This window comes from Leucoraja erinacea, chromosome 22 (genome assembly GCF_028641065.1).
Source record: "Leucoraja erinacea ecotype New England chromosome 22, Leri_hhj_1, whole genome shotgun sequence".
Taxonomy (NCBI): domain Eukaryota; kingdom Metazoa; phylum Chordata; class Chondrichthyes; order Rajiformes; family Rajidae; genus Leucoraja; species Leucoraja erinaceus.
In genome coordinates this window covers 15,349,793-15,365,084 of record NC_073398.1, presented here as the reverse complement: position 1 = coordinate 15,365,084, position 15,292 = coordinate 15,349,793, and the positions used below count along the sequence as shown (strand labels likewise).

Genomic DNA, 15,292 nt, shown 5'->3' with positions numbered 1-15,292 from the left:
ACGAGGACGGTTATCAAGAATTACAGTGGGATCATGAAAAGTGAACTGAGGAATGGCTAAAGGGGTTTAATTCGGATCACAGTGCAATCAAACCAGAGCAGATCTTTCTCGGTGATTGATACTCTGGGATGTGCTGGAGAGCAGAGGAATCTGGGAGTTCAAGTACATATTTCCCAGAAAGTAGCACTGCAGGATGGCCAAATAAAGAAGTTGGGACATTATGTTACAGTTATACATGATGATGGTAGAATGCACTTGCAGTGTTGTGTTCAGATTTGGTCACCTTGCTGTAGGAAAGATACCAGGTAGTGAAAATAGAAAATAAGCAAGAGCACAGAATATAGTGTTACAGAAAAGTACGATACGATAGAACTTCATTTATCCTAGGAGGGAAATTGATCTGTCGTAAAAACACAAAATACATGAAATTAAAGTGACGAGTGGAAAGGATTGGGGATGTGCAAAGATTGTGTGTGTGTGTGTATATATGTGGGGGGGGGGGGGAGAAAGAGTCACTCAGTCTACCCCACTACAGAGGGGGAGGAGTTGTACAGTTTGATAGCCAAAGGGAAGAAGGATCTCCTATGGCTTTCTGTCCTCCATCTTGGTGGAACCCAGCCTGTTGCTGAATCTTGGTGGAACCAGTCTGTTGCTGACTGTACAACCCAAGTTAAAGACAACTATGCTCTTGAGGTACATAAAGGTACATGGACTAGAGAACAATATACCCAGCTGTAAAAGTAAAAGGTGCAGAAAAGATTTGAGGATATTGCCCAGACTCGAGCTGTAGGGAGTGATTGGGCAGGCTAGGACTTTAATTCTTATAGAGCAGGAGTAAAGGGTAACCTTACAGTTGTATAAAATCATGACAGGAATAAAGTTAATGCATAAAGTATTAGAATATAAGAACTAGAGGATACAGGCTTAAGATGAGAGGAGAAAGATTTAACTGGAACTTGAGGGGCAACTATTTCATGCAGAGGGTGGGTTTATAGAACGAGCTGCCAGAGAAAGTAGTTGAGGCAGGAACATTAAGTACATTTAAAAAAAAAACATGGATAGGAAAGATTTAGAGTGAAGAGGCCAAGAACAGACAAATGGAACTAGCTTGAATGGGGCTTTTTGGCATGATCAAATTGGGCACATTTCCATGCTGTATCACTCGACGTGGAAAACCTACCTCCACAGTTCTTAAATGAATCCCAAATAGTGCTAAATTGCCAGTCTTCTACAACTGGAGGGTTGAATGTAAATACATCCAAAGCATAAATCCACCCAGCAAGAATTTATCTGAATAGGAATGAATAGGAGTACTATATTCTGGATTGTAAACTATTCATTATACCTGGTGTATTTTTGCAACCCTCAAAGCTGCCACCATACATGGTAGTTGGCACTGTCCACACTACAATAAAAAATCTATTATTTGGATATACGTATCAGAATTCTGCTCACAGAATTTAAACTTGTAACTAATAAGAAAACAGGATCCACATTAGAAGTGAATCGGAAGCGATATTGCAAAATATCTTCAAGAAATGTCGTAGTGCTTTCCTTCGGATCCAGGTTTGGAGCTATATCGGAGTCTTGCTGCAGTTTTAGAGTTCTACCACATGTCATATAAATGCAACAAAAGACAACCCAGTTTGATGGGGTTTTTTTAAACCAGCTAGCGTTATTAAAAATTGAAGCACATAAAATCCAGGGCAAAATACTATAGTGTCATCTGTATGTCACCTCCTGCACTGTTCCAACATTTCTCAACATTAGCGTATGGAGCATCAGCTCATCGTCTTTCTGGATACGTTACAGCCTTCATTCTGATATTGAATTCAACAATTTAAGGTAACTCGCTTTTTGTTTATCAAAACGGGCCAGATCTGCTCTAACACTTTAAACATTAATATTTCTTATTTTTCCTCTCCATATTCACTGATTGATCTGCTGAGCATTTCAAACATTTTTCCTTTGGTTCAGCAATAGCTGAGAATTGCATTTTGCAGCCATTTCTTGTTCTTTAACTGCCCTCATTAACCTATCAACCAAGTGGTTATGTAAATAGCATATCTGAGATATTCCCTTTTCTCCCCCTCCCCATGTTATATGAGTATTTTCCCGAACCGTCTGTGACTCATAGCGTTGTGGCCATAGCGCTATGTTTAAAGCCCATAGTGCTGCAGCCAGTAGCTCGATATTTAGAACCCATAGCGCTACAGCCGACAGCTGTTTAAATTCCCACACGTTCACCCCACAGCGCTCTAAATAAACCTGAAACCTGAATAAACCTCTGAATATTGCTGAATAAACCTTTGCGCGCCAAACCAGCAGCGCTGTGTGTATTACCTTTACACGGCAAGTCTGTGGCGCTGTGTATTGCTTTACACGCCAGTCTGCGGCTGATAGCGCTTTGTTCCTAGGGGGGTGGGGGATGCAGTCCCCTGCCATTGGTTATAGTATGAATTTCAGAGCAGCACTATTGACCACCTGATTCAACACATGATTTCTTACCTTTATAAAGGCAGGCACCAGTAAGCCCAGAAGTTAGTTCAGGTTCATGTATGAGAGTGGTTCACCGAAGGGCAATGAGAGGGGGGAGGAAAAAAAGAGAGACTTTTGAGTCGGTTCACGGGCTTGCCGGCCGCCTCTTGCAACGCGGAAGAGACCGTGTTCCACCTGTATATGGAGCTGCCCCTGTATGAATATCTGAAGGGGCTGCTCCTCGGGTTTTGGGCGGTCGATGGTCACACCAGAGTCGGCTGCCTGCCCCTCTTCCGGGCCTACGCCCATGCTCGCGTGTCCCTTCCGTGAACGCTGGTCGCCGAGAGGGTCGAGAGCTTAGTAAATAATTATTGCACCATTATACTATAATGACTGCTTGATGTATGAACCATTGAACGTTTATGTACTTTTGGTACACTGTAAAATGCAATTGCTGAATAAAGTCCTTGGAAAGGAAAAAGAGACAGTGGGAGATGTGCTGCTGTAAAACTGGACCCTGCGCATTCCGTGTTGTTTTTGTCCTCTCTTTTGATTCCATGCATTACATGATGGGATAGTGGACATTAAACCATCCATCTTATCCATCAATGCCCGCATCTTTCCATCTCTTATTCCCCCCTCAATGCAGTGACACTGGCCGGCACTTAGACGTGAAGGGCCTGTCCCACTTGGGCATCGTTGCGTGACATCATTTACGCGTCACAACGCGCGCGGTGAGGCGCGGTGATGTGGACAGTGGCGCGCGGCGCACCAGGATTTTGGGATTCACAAAATCTTCGCGCGCCACCTGCGTGACACGCAAATGACGCCCAAGTGGGACAGGCCCTTAAAGCTACTGGCCAAACAGTTTACAGTTCAGAAGATAGCCACTGGAATGAATGGTAATTGCTTGCATATTCCATGACATAATGGAATTGCTTCTCTTACCTCATTTCAACTTCTACTATAAAATCTGATTCACAACACATCACAACTCTGTTGCTCTATTTTTCTAAGTCCCATGTACAAGAATAGGAGGCTTCAATTGGCAGGGGAAAAATACATTAGTTCACACTTTACTGTAAAAATAAGTTTAAGAATAAATACAGTTTTTTTTACTTTCACTTCAATTTTTTTGGTTTAACAAATTTCTTTGCTATTATAATTAATTCAGCACCAGAATGAAATAGCTGTTCACCAAATATTACACTTTTGAATTTTAATTAAATCTACAAGACGCCAAACTGTAAATAAAAGCAAATAAATTCTCTTATATAAATGTTCTGTATATTTAATGCTTTATCTTAATGTAATCAGGACATCATTTAGTTTATTAGTCTTAATTTTAGAGATACAGTACGGAAACAGGCATTTCTGCCCACCGAGTCCGCGCGGACCAGCGATCCACACACACTAACACTATCGTACAATGAGGACAATTTTTTTTTAGATTTATACCAAGCCAATTAACCTACAAATCTGTAGGTCTTTGGAGTGTGGGAACAAACAGAAGTTCTCCGAGAAAACCCACGCAGGTCACGGGGAGAACGTACAAACTCCGTACAGATAAGCACACAGGGCCAGGATTGAACCCGGGTCTCTGGCACTGTAAGGCAGCGAATCTACCACTGCGCCACAGTGTAAATTGTTAAAAAAAAATTGTAAGTTCTTAAAAAAGGACACAAAGTGCTGGAGTAACTCAGTGGGTCGGTCAGGTGGCATCTCTGGATACCGTGATGCTTCAGGTTGTCACCTATCTATGTTCTCTAGAGATATTACCTGACCTGCTGAGTTACTCCAGCATTTCGTCTCTTTTTTCTAAGCCAACATCTGCAATCCTTTAGTTCTACATTGTATGTTCTTACTCGGCAGCTTAAATTATACTGAAACATCCTCAAAATCCAATTCTTGTCTTTGATGAACCATCATTTAATGGAATAACCCATTTCAAATATGACTAACATATTTAAGAATTTTAATTAAAGACGCATCCATTATTTAATCACCTGTATACTCTGGAGAGAAAATCAAGCAGTAAAGATTACTGCTCAAGTTATTCCTACACTGGAAATAAATCACTTTTATTTTTGGTTTGAAGTAAATAGAATCATTATAAAAATTGTTTGTTTATATACAACTCAACTTGTTTCCATAGAATCCAAATTTCAGTGGTAAAATAAGTTTCCACAGTGATGTATTGAAACATCCTTCATGTTTTTCTTCATACACTTCGATCAGCAAGCCCCATATTTGTTCCAAAAAGGCTCACTAGTTGCTCCTCATAATTTGCAATATTTCTTTTCATAATGTCCATACAAGGGCCAAGCAGTCTCTCAAAGGCTTGCACATCCATAACTGCAAAAAAAAAGTGAAAATAAATTGTCAAAGAAAATGCAACACATTTTAAGTTGAATGGTTAAGTTGCTGGCATTCCATGTCCATTTGGTGTTAGAAATGCAAGATATAACTAATTTCATCTAAGATTTAGCATCCGAACCAAATGGAAGTATGTGCATTCCTGTACATTTTTTTTAGAAAACATCAAAATACCTGCTTGTATAATTACTACACAAATATGTGCACAGTTTATTATAGAGATCACCCATTTTTTTTACATTGGTACCTTTTTCCCTTTACAAACTTAATTAAATAATCTTAAATCATTTCATGCATCTTCCATGACCTTTACTTTGTTCTTATTACATGGAGTCTGGAACTGTGCATGGTCTGCTGACTCTGGTATATCTCATATCCATTTAACACAATATCATAGCTTTTTAATTCTACTCCACTGAAGTTTCCAGTCTGTTTACTTACCCAAAAGTTTACTTACGCTATTAATAATTCAATGTGAAGAGTATTAGAGGTCACCCCATCATGCGTACACATATTTTTTAAATGCCTATTAAACCGATTAAAAAGTTACCTAGACATTTCACACTTCCTGCAGCAAATGCAGATGCTGCACGGGGTTGATTCGCTACCAAAGCAAGTTCTCCAAAATATTGTCCTCTTGAACAACGGGCTATTTCAACTCCATCTGCTTCAGGTTTAGCCTCCATTGAAAAAACCCAAAAAAGGATTAATTGCAAAAATTGGTTCCACATGTAAATACATTTTAAATGAAACAACAATAACAAATAAGTCGGAGCAGTTAATATTTGAGTGGTAGAGGCTTTACCAAAACATGGCTGAATATTGGCAAAGGATTCCACTCTAAGCTCCAATCTTACCACAGATGATCCTGGCCTGCTCAAAACCCAATACTTCCCAATTTCAGAATTCCAGGATCTGCAATGTGTCCAAGAGCAACAATTTTGTTCAAAGCAGAAGAATTTTGAAATGTTGCAGAAATGAACTGAAGGATCATGCCAATAGACAATAGGTGCAGGAGTAGGCCATTCGGCCCTTCGAGCCAGCACTGCCATTCACTGTGATCATGGCTGATCATCCACGATTTCTAGAGCCATTTCCTTAAGTACCCTGGGATGCAGACCATCAGGCCCTGGGGATTTATCAGCCTTCTGTCCCATCAGTCTACCCAACACCATTTCCTGCCGAATGTGGATTTCCTTCAGTTCCTCTGTCACCCCAGATCCTCTGGCCACTACTACATCAGGAAGATTGTTTGTGTCCTCCTTAGTGAAGTACCTGTTCAACTCATCTGCCATTTCCTTGTTCCCCATAATAAATTTACCTTTTTCGGTCTTCAAGGGTCCAACTTTGGTCTTAACTAATTTTTTCCTCTTCACATACCTAAAGAAGCTTTTACTATCCTCCTTTATATTCTTGGCTAGCTTACCTTCATACCTCATCTTTTCTCCCCGTATTGTCTTTTTAGTTATCTTCTGTTGCTCTTTAAACATTACCCAATCCTCTTGCTTCCCGCTCATCTTTGCTACATTGTACTTCTCCTTTATTTTTATACTGTCCCTGACGTTCCTTGTCAGCCACGGTCGCCCCTTACTCCCCTCGGAATCTTTCTTTCTCCTAGGAATGAACTGATCCTGCACCTTCTGTATTATTCCTAGAAATACCTGCTATTGTTGTTCCACTGTCATCCCTGCTAGTGTATCTTTCCAGTCAACTTTGGCCAGCTCCTCCCTCATGGCCCCATAGTCCCCTTTATTCAACTGTAACACTGACACCTCCAATCTACCCTTCTCCCTCTCCAATTGTAGATTAAACCTGAGCATATTATGGTCACTACCTCCTAATGGCTCATTAACCTCAAGTTCCTTTATCAAATCTGGTTCATTACATAACACTAAATCCAGAATTGCCTTCTCCCTGGTAGGCTCCAATCTATGCCATGATATAATACCATTGTACCTCTTCAACTTCACCACTATCCAGTTTTTACATTGAACTTCATGATTTTGAAACAATATTGAACCTCTCAATTTTCAAGGGCTTTAAAAATGGAATACAAATGAAAAAATACATTTTTGAACTCCATAAATACTGTAGTTTAAAAGTATCAAAAACTATAATTTTAGTTTTAATGTGCTCTTCAGATTTCCCCCCATGTTCTTCCATTTCTCCATTTTAGACAATAGGTGCTGGAGTAGGCCATTCGGCCCTTCGAGAACCGGCCTCCACTCCGCTAACTTTAAGAGCCCCATCTAGCTCTCTATTGAGGCAGAGAATTCCACAGACTCACAGCTCTGTGAGAAAAAGTGTTTCCTCGTCCTCGTTCTAAATGGCTTACTCCTTATTCTTAAACTGTGGCTCCTGGTTCTGGACTCCTTCAACATCGGGAACATGTTTCCTGCCTCTAGCGTGTCCAAACCCTTAACAATCTTATATGTTTCAATAAGATACCCTCTCATCCTTCTAAACCAGAGTGTACATCCTTCTAAACTCCTTGTCCATTTTCCTAGTTACATCCTCAAAAAATTCCAGAAGACTCAATTTTCCACGGGACTCAATTTTTTGCTATATTATTCTTCTAAAATCTTCTAAAATGTAATCACAAATCAAGACAAATTCTACAAGCATACAACCTCACATGGAAATGTCCAATGCATATTTTGTCTTTCACTAAATTCAATTTGACAGCTGCAGCCAAGCAACTAGCAGTGATTGCCAGGCATTTGGAACAAACATCTTGGATGTCATTTCTCAGATATAAAACATTGTTTTACTGTGGGTAACAAACGATAGCTACATGCAGGCGTTTGGATTGCGCCTCATCTAGATTATTTGGTCCCTAATTACACACAACTATTATATGAAAATTACTCCATATTCTTAAATATGGGCAAACTCTTTTTTCCCCGAAGACAAGTTTTGTGTGAAAACAATATTTGGGGAAATAGCTGTTCCTTTGCTTGAGGTAATTAATGGTATGTGGAGGTTGGCAGAAAAAAGGCTGCAAGAGCAAAGGTTTGATGGAACTGCGTCCATAGAAGTGATTCAGCTAGCAATGGTAACAGATTTTTGATCAGTTTTAAAATGTGGAAACCAATACAATCAGGCATAGGATATGGTCCTCTCTTCACGCATAAACAATGAATAATATTTCCAAAAAACAAATCAAGTTAAGTATTACATTTACCTTGTGCTTCATAGTTATCCGGACCTCTCCAGACTCTACAATATAAAAACTATCAGCTTTGTCTCCCTGAAGTATAAAAAAAATACAAGTTCAGTTCTTTATATCAGACAACCTTGCTGTTAGAAAAACATTTTAACTGGTTATGTTGTGCTATTGGTTTTGTTTATTGTCACATGTATCAAGGTTATTCAGTGTACAGATATATGATAAAGGAAATAATGTGAATAACGTTTAATGTAAGATAAAGTCCAATAAAGTCCAATTCAAGATAGTCTGAGGGTCAATTATTTTTTCATTGCCAGTTTTAAATATTGAACCTAAAGGTGTTTCTATCAGTTATGGTTCATTAATGCAGCAAACAAGTGTACCATGTTTCGGATACATCTGAACTTGGACTACATGTACATACATAAAATGCAGCCTAATAATACACGATTTCCAGGTATTCTGCAGTATACCAGGAAATATTGAATAGCGAAATGCTTGGAAGTGCAGATGTGGAGAGTATGTTTCCACTAGTGGGAGAGTCTAGAACTAGAGGTCAGAGCCTCAGAATAAAAGGATAATCTTTTAGGAAGGGGATGAGAATGGATTTCTAGAGTCAGAGGGTGGTGAATCTATGGAATTCTTTGCCACAGAAGGTTGTGGAGGCCATCAATGGATATTTTTAAGGCATAGATATTGTATTCTTGATTAGTGCCGGTGTCACGGGTAGAAGGCAGGAGAATGGGGTTAGGAGGCAGAGATAGTTCAGCCATGATTGAATGACGGAGTATACGTGATAAGCTGAAAGGCCTAATTCTGCTCCTATTACTTATCTAATATTAGTCTCAGTCACCAGGTCTGCTGCCCATTTATTAACCATATATTTTATCCAACTCCTCAAAGAAAAGTAACTTAAATAAATATAATTCTAAATCGCCCCCAAAAGGATTAAACGGGCAATCTGGGCCACAGTTCATATTGGCATTTCTCATTTATTGTTCAGTACATCACTGTATTATTTTTTGTTTTTAAGCTAAATTAGCCTCCCTTGACATGTATCAATGCAATTCGGCTCAATCGCTATGTGAGAGCAAGAGTTCCACATTTCACCACTCTGATGCCAACAGAGATGAATTGTAAGCACATTACCCAAGATAAATGTCAGCAGATTATCCAAAAACAGTGATGCTGTACAATACACACTACTGTGTGATCCAAGTCAGCAGCTCTAAATGTCAGCCAACATAGGTCGATATTGTCCAAGATAAATGTAAGTAAAATATCATGACAACATTATAATTATCAATAGGTTTGTCATGGTTTTGCACATGGGCACTCAATGGCAATACCATCTCTCCTTTTCACCTTTTTTATGGGGAAAAATGTGACTTATGCCAAAAGGCAAATTTTCAGAATTATAAAAACACCAGCCAGTGCCATGCGGTGTACCACCAGCACAGTAGCACAGCTGGTAGAGCCACTGCTCATAACACCCAAGACCCGGGTTCGATCCTGACCTGGGGTGCTGGTGTGGAGTTTGAACGTCTCCCTGTAAAGGCGTGGGTTTCCACACACATCTCAAAGAAGTGTGGGTTTGTAGGTTAATTAGCCTCTAAATTGCCTCCTAGTGGGTACGGAGTGGATGAGAAAGTGGGATAATGCAAAACAAGTGTGAACAGGTGATCAATGGTCAGCGTAGCCTCGGTGAGCAAAAGGGCCCATTTCCATGCCCTATCTCTAAACTAGCAAGTCTCAAACCCAACTACTTGTTAGAGCCACAATGCTCATTTCATATACAACTGTCTTCCAATAATGCAGTAACTGCTAAGAGTCGTTACCATGTTGTCTCAGATTTTTGGCAGGTTGAAGACAAGTATGTGGAGAGACAGCCCCCAACAACAAAAGATTCAAAAACGATAGAGGAAAGGGATTGATAATTTTGTGGTGCAAAGGAAGAGTAATAAATTTGTGTTTAAAAGTTAAATTCCTGTTATGAAGACTTTATCACAAAGCCTAATATGAACCAACTAAGACCAAAACCTAATATGAACCAACTCAACAGCAAAATCTTAATCCTAGATCAAAAACAAATGCCATATAACAAATATCAGTTAAGATCTGCATTAACATAAATATGATTCTGCTAACAGCGCAAGATCTTTTGTACCCATTGCAAACTGTTTAAGAATAAAAGTAGATATAACAGGAAGAAAAAGAATGAGGATTCATCACCTGAGCAATTATTCGTTCTCCATCGTTGTACATTTTCGTTCCAAACACGTCAACAACTTTCATTCTTTCTCCTAACTTAAAAAAGAGATATTTTCCAATGACATATATCAATCCTAATTCTTCACACAAGTATGAGCACGGTTGGCTTTACTCCAGACACATTTTCTCAACAAATTTCTCATCAGTAACACTGCACTATGAAAACATTTTTACTCCTTAGAGCAGATCTACACACTATTTACATTTAAAAAAAACAGAAAGCAAAAGTAAATTTTTTAACTAATGATTTGCACACAACTATAGAATATGTACACTAATAAACAGTTTTAAACACCAAAGATTTGACATTGAACTAAAGGCTATTATAGTTTCTGAACGATATTAGTTATTTACACAACTGCCTATTACATGGAATCAGAGTAAATACTTTGGTACCATACTTCTAGTGACTTCAGAAGTGGCAATGACTGGACAAATTCTTCATATAACCTCCGTTTTTTGGCATTGTTCTTCACAATAATTCTTCGAAATGTTGCCCTGTCCTAGAAAAAAAAGTTACCCAGTTATTAATTGATATCACCTGTAAATTAATTTTGATCTATCTTCAGATTTATTTATAATCTGCACTTCTGTAACATTTAACTAATTTTAACAGAGAGCAAGCTATCATGTATTACTTATTAACACGATGGTTGGAAATATAGATAAGTATAATTACCGATTCCCCATTCAATCCTTACTCCCCTCCCAAATGCAATAATGCCAAAATCAGCCACTCAATTGCACACGATAGGAATACCCATAACCAGGGAACAACCTTTATTGATTGATGTTGTTCTTACAATGTATCTGGCCCCTTTGTTCTGGAAGTTCAGGGAAATTCCTGGATTTTATAGAGAATTTAGGAGTGAAGCAAGAGATCAGATGCACTCTACTCTATGTACAGCAGCTAATGTAATTCTGCTCATTAGAAACATAGAAAATAGGTGCAGGAGTAGGCCATTCGGCCTTTCGGGCTTGCACCGCCATTCAATATGATCATGGCTGATCATCCAACTCAGTATCCTGTACCTGCCTTCTCTCCATACCCCCTGATATCTTTAGCCACAAGGCCACATCTAACTCCCTCTTAAATATAGCCAATGAACTGGCCTCAACTACCTTCTGTGGCAGAGAATTCCAGAGATTCACCACTCTCTCTGTGAAAAATGTTTTTCTCATCTTGATACTAAAAGATTTCCCACCTTATCCTTAAATTATCTGTAGTTCTACTCTTTTTTTTATCGTTGCTCATTTTCTTTCATTTGACCTTTCCCAATTTCTCTTCCAGATCCCATCTTCTTCAATAGGAAATTATTTATTTCCTTCAAAAACACAATTGCTAAATGCACAGTCCCTGGCAAATTTGTGGGAACAGGACATGGTGGTGTAGAATATTGAAAATACCTCAAAGAACAAGGAAATGAATGAACTTGCAGAGTTGGCAATTTGTTAATATGTGAAGTTTAATATTGATCAATAGAAGTACATTTTAATTGGAGTTGAAATATGATAAGGTAACAAAGGGATCTTGGAGCACATTCACAAATCACAAAATATTGTGGCAGAAATATGCAAGGACCTAAAAATATACAAAATGAGCAGTAGCTTTTACTTCCAAACCAACAGGTTAAAAATCAGTAAAGTTATGGTAAAACTAGGATAAATCTTATTAAAGCATGTTTAAGACATTGTGTACAGTTCTAACTCCCAAATTTTAAAAAGGGTATAGATGTTATGGGGAGGTGCAGAGAATATTAATTAGAGAAAGTTAATGAGGGGAGAATAAAACAAGTGTTTGGCAAAGGATCCGATTCCATGCGATATTTCTCTAGAACTATGAGAAAGGCTGAACAGGGTTGGTTTCTTTTCCCTTGTGCAAAAGGCAGTTGAGAGGTGACTCAATGAAGGTCTTGGAGGCACAGGAGACTGCAGATGCTGGAAATCTTGAGCAAAAAAAAGTGCTAGGGAAACAAATGAATTCCTGAAGTGTTTATGCCTTCATAATTTCCTGAAGTGCATAGAATAGGGGCCGAGGGCGAGAGTGAGTGGTGGTGCAGTTGATGAGATTATTGGGAGTAGGTTACAGGGGAAATTGATGATTGGGGTGGGGGGGGGGGGGGGATTACTCTGCAATACAGACTTGATGGGTCAAATGACTTTGTCATAAGGAAATATGAAAAAATAACAAAGCATGGTATAATTTGTCAATAGCATATCCTCTTTGAATGCTTGTTTCATTTCAGAAAGTTATCCTTTTGATTATTGGCCATTAGAAATTATTTTGTGATAACTTAAATCAGCTGCTTATCAGAACGAAACAATGCATAAATCAATTGTCTTGTTCAAACTGTTCCGATTGGGATGTACAAACAAATTCTAAAGATAACAAAATGTTTGAACACTTACCATAACCCATAGGGCTCCACTAGAGGTTGCAATGATGGTTGCTGCTCTGGGTGTATTATACATTAATGCCAGCTCACCAAAGCTACCATGGTCATCATAGGCCCCAACACACTTTTGAATGCCATTTATATTTACAAATATATCATATTTTCCCCTGTAAAATATAACATTAGATTTTGCTTAATTATCGTCATAGAAAGCAAATAATTCTCAAACACTTGCATTACCACCCAAGGGTGTTTGAATCTTGTCTGCATTTCAGTAAAATCAACCTCACCATCATTAACAACCACACACCTTCCACTTCAACAGGTCCAGAGCTCAACATTTCAACAAAGGTCCGACAATGACGCTAGGCACAATGAGCTTAAAACGAAGTTGGAATCATACTGGTTGATGGAAGAGAATAAAATCTACTCTAACCACGTAAATCACAACTGCCTCATAGCTGAACAATGACTTTGGGTAGAAACATTTAAGATGTTAGTTTTCCAAGAGAGTTATTCCGCCATCAATGTGGAACTTGTCTGCAGAATGTTGTTGGCCGCAGAAAAAGCCGCAATTTCCCAAATAAAATTTTCTGGGGCATGCTCCAGTCATGTCTATTTCCAAAGTTTTGTTTCAAGACTGTTGAGGATGTTTTTATACTTATTTATTAATGTATTCCTATTGGCACAAATCAGCTTAGGTTAGTTCTACAATTAGGTACAATTAAGGGAGTGCTAAATACAAGATTTCTGGTTTAAGTTGCCAAAACGTGCAACAAATCAGGTATCAAAATAATAAGAATTACCACGGATATATCCGGAAGTGGCGGCACTGTTAACAGCTGCGGCTCGCCTGCAATCCGTCTATCTTTACTTTTTTCTGTTGGTTTTTGTGTCTTGTTTTGGTTAAGTTTTAGTTTGTTGGGTTGTGTTAGAGGGGGGTGAAACATGTTCTCAGTCTCTTCCTTCAGGGGAATGCGACTTTTTCGTGTCATATCCCCCTTGTCTGCCTCCGTCTGCGCTGAGGCCTAATGGCGGAGCTGGCGGCCTCCAACCTGTGACCGACCCTGAGGCTCCAGAGGCAGAGCCAGCCAGGACTTACCAACGAGAGGCTGGCCGTCTTTGGGGCTAAGGCAGCGGTGGCCCGACTTGCTGGTGCGGCGTTCTGGCTTTCGGCGGCGGCCTGGAGCTGATGCTGCGGGGCTCGGAGCCGAGACTGCGGGACCCGGAGCTGGGGCGGCTGCCCGGAGCTGGGGCGGAGGCCCGGAGCGGAGACTGCGGGACCTGGAACGGTGACTGCGGGACTCGGAGCTGGGGCGGCGGCCCGGAGCGGACGGCGTTCCGGCTTTCTGCGGCGGCTACATCACCACGGAGGTCCGCTGGACAGGAGAGCGGCATCTTCAGCCTGGATCGATCGCCTCAGCGCAGAGGGAGAACAAGGAGGGAAGAGACGGAGACCAAGACTTTGCCTCCATCACAGTGAGGATGTGCTTGGTGAACTCACTGTGGTGGATGTTTAATTTGTGTTTATTGTATGTTTTGTTATTATTGATTCTGTGTATGACTGCAGGCAACATAATTTCGTTCAGACCGAAAGGTCTGAATGACAATAAAGGATCTATCTATCTATCTATTCCTTAAAGATAAAGCTTTGTTGTTCAAACATTGCTCCCACCCACACTAACATCAGCAATTGTAATGAATTGAAAGCAACATTCCCGACCCCTGAAATGTAGGCTATCCATGTCTTCCACAGACACTGCCTGACCCCAATAGGTTACTCCAGTACTGTGTGTTCAACACAAGATTCCAGCATCTGCAATTCCAAAGATAATCCTCTCTTGGACTATTTGAAAATTCGAGTGATTCAGCCTCTGGCTCTTCAGGTGATGTTCCGGCATTCTCTTTCAACTCATCAAATTCACAGAAAAAATGTCTACGACGTAAAGGTCTAAAAAGTGAATCAAAAGTACACCGAGAATAAACTGCAATCATCTAGAAAATCTGTCTGGCACCGATAACGAGAATGCTAGATTTTTTAGAGTTTTACTCTGGAGCATGAGCCTTTATTTGTGATCTTATGTATGGAGAGGCAGGAATACCAATCGCGGGAGAGTGGACAATGCAATCTTCCTGAGACATCAATGAATATATCCAATGAATACATTCCAGAGTATGTTGTTATTACTGCAAGCAGAAGAGGGCTTGACCAAACATGACAGCCTGGAGCCCCGATTGAAAATATATTGAAAAATAAAAAAACTGGAAAGGGCACATTTCACATGAGCAGAATATTATTTAATTTCTATATGTGTATTTTGCATTGCTCTAATATCATAATAGAATACACACACACACACACTGGGATAAAAGGAATAGGTTAAGAGAATTGGTGAATGAATTCAGAAGAATGTAGATCAAGTAGTTCTAGTGACTGCAATCTTGCCATAATTTTTTCTTGAATTCATCACATTATTGCTAGCAATAAGCTCTGGATACATCTTAAAAAATGTTTATTCTGTTCATTTAAAATGTTTCATCAAAATCATCCTGCATGCAATAGTGCCACATCTTACCCGAGTAATTCCCTCTCATAAGCTGT

The 15,292-nt window shown here is 39.6% G+C and overlaps 1 protein-coding gene across 3 annotated transcripts in view; it reads right to left on the bottom strand.

Annotated features, from left to right (window-relative positions):
- Positions 1-513: 513 nt before the first annotated feature.
- The window catches only part of LOC129707735 (cAMP-dependent protein kinase type II-beta regulatory subunit-like), a 154,960-nt gene continuing 140,181 nt past the window's right edge, over positions 514-15,292 (bottom strand). For all 3 annotated transcript variants that reach the window (XM_055652982.1, XM_055652981.1, XM_055652980.1), the window contains 6 exons: positions 12,704-12,857; positions 10,696-10,797; positions 10,256-10,330; positions 8,039-8,104; positions 5,405-5,534; positions 514-4,833 (listed from right to left, as the gene is read on the bottom strand). In XM_055652982.1, the coding sequence (XP_055508957.1) occupies positions 4,700-4,833; positions 5,405-5,534; positions 8,039-8,104; positions 10,256-10,330; positions 10,696-10,797; positions 12,704-12,857 (661 nt within the window). In that variant the 3' untranslated portion in view covers positions 514-4,699. The remainder of the gene's footprint in view (positions 4,834-5,404; positions 5,535-8,038; positions 8,105-10,255; positions 10,331-10,695; positions 10,798-12,703; positions 12,858-15,292) is intronic.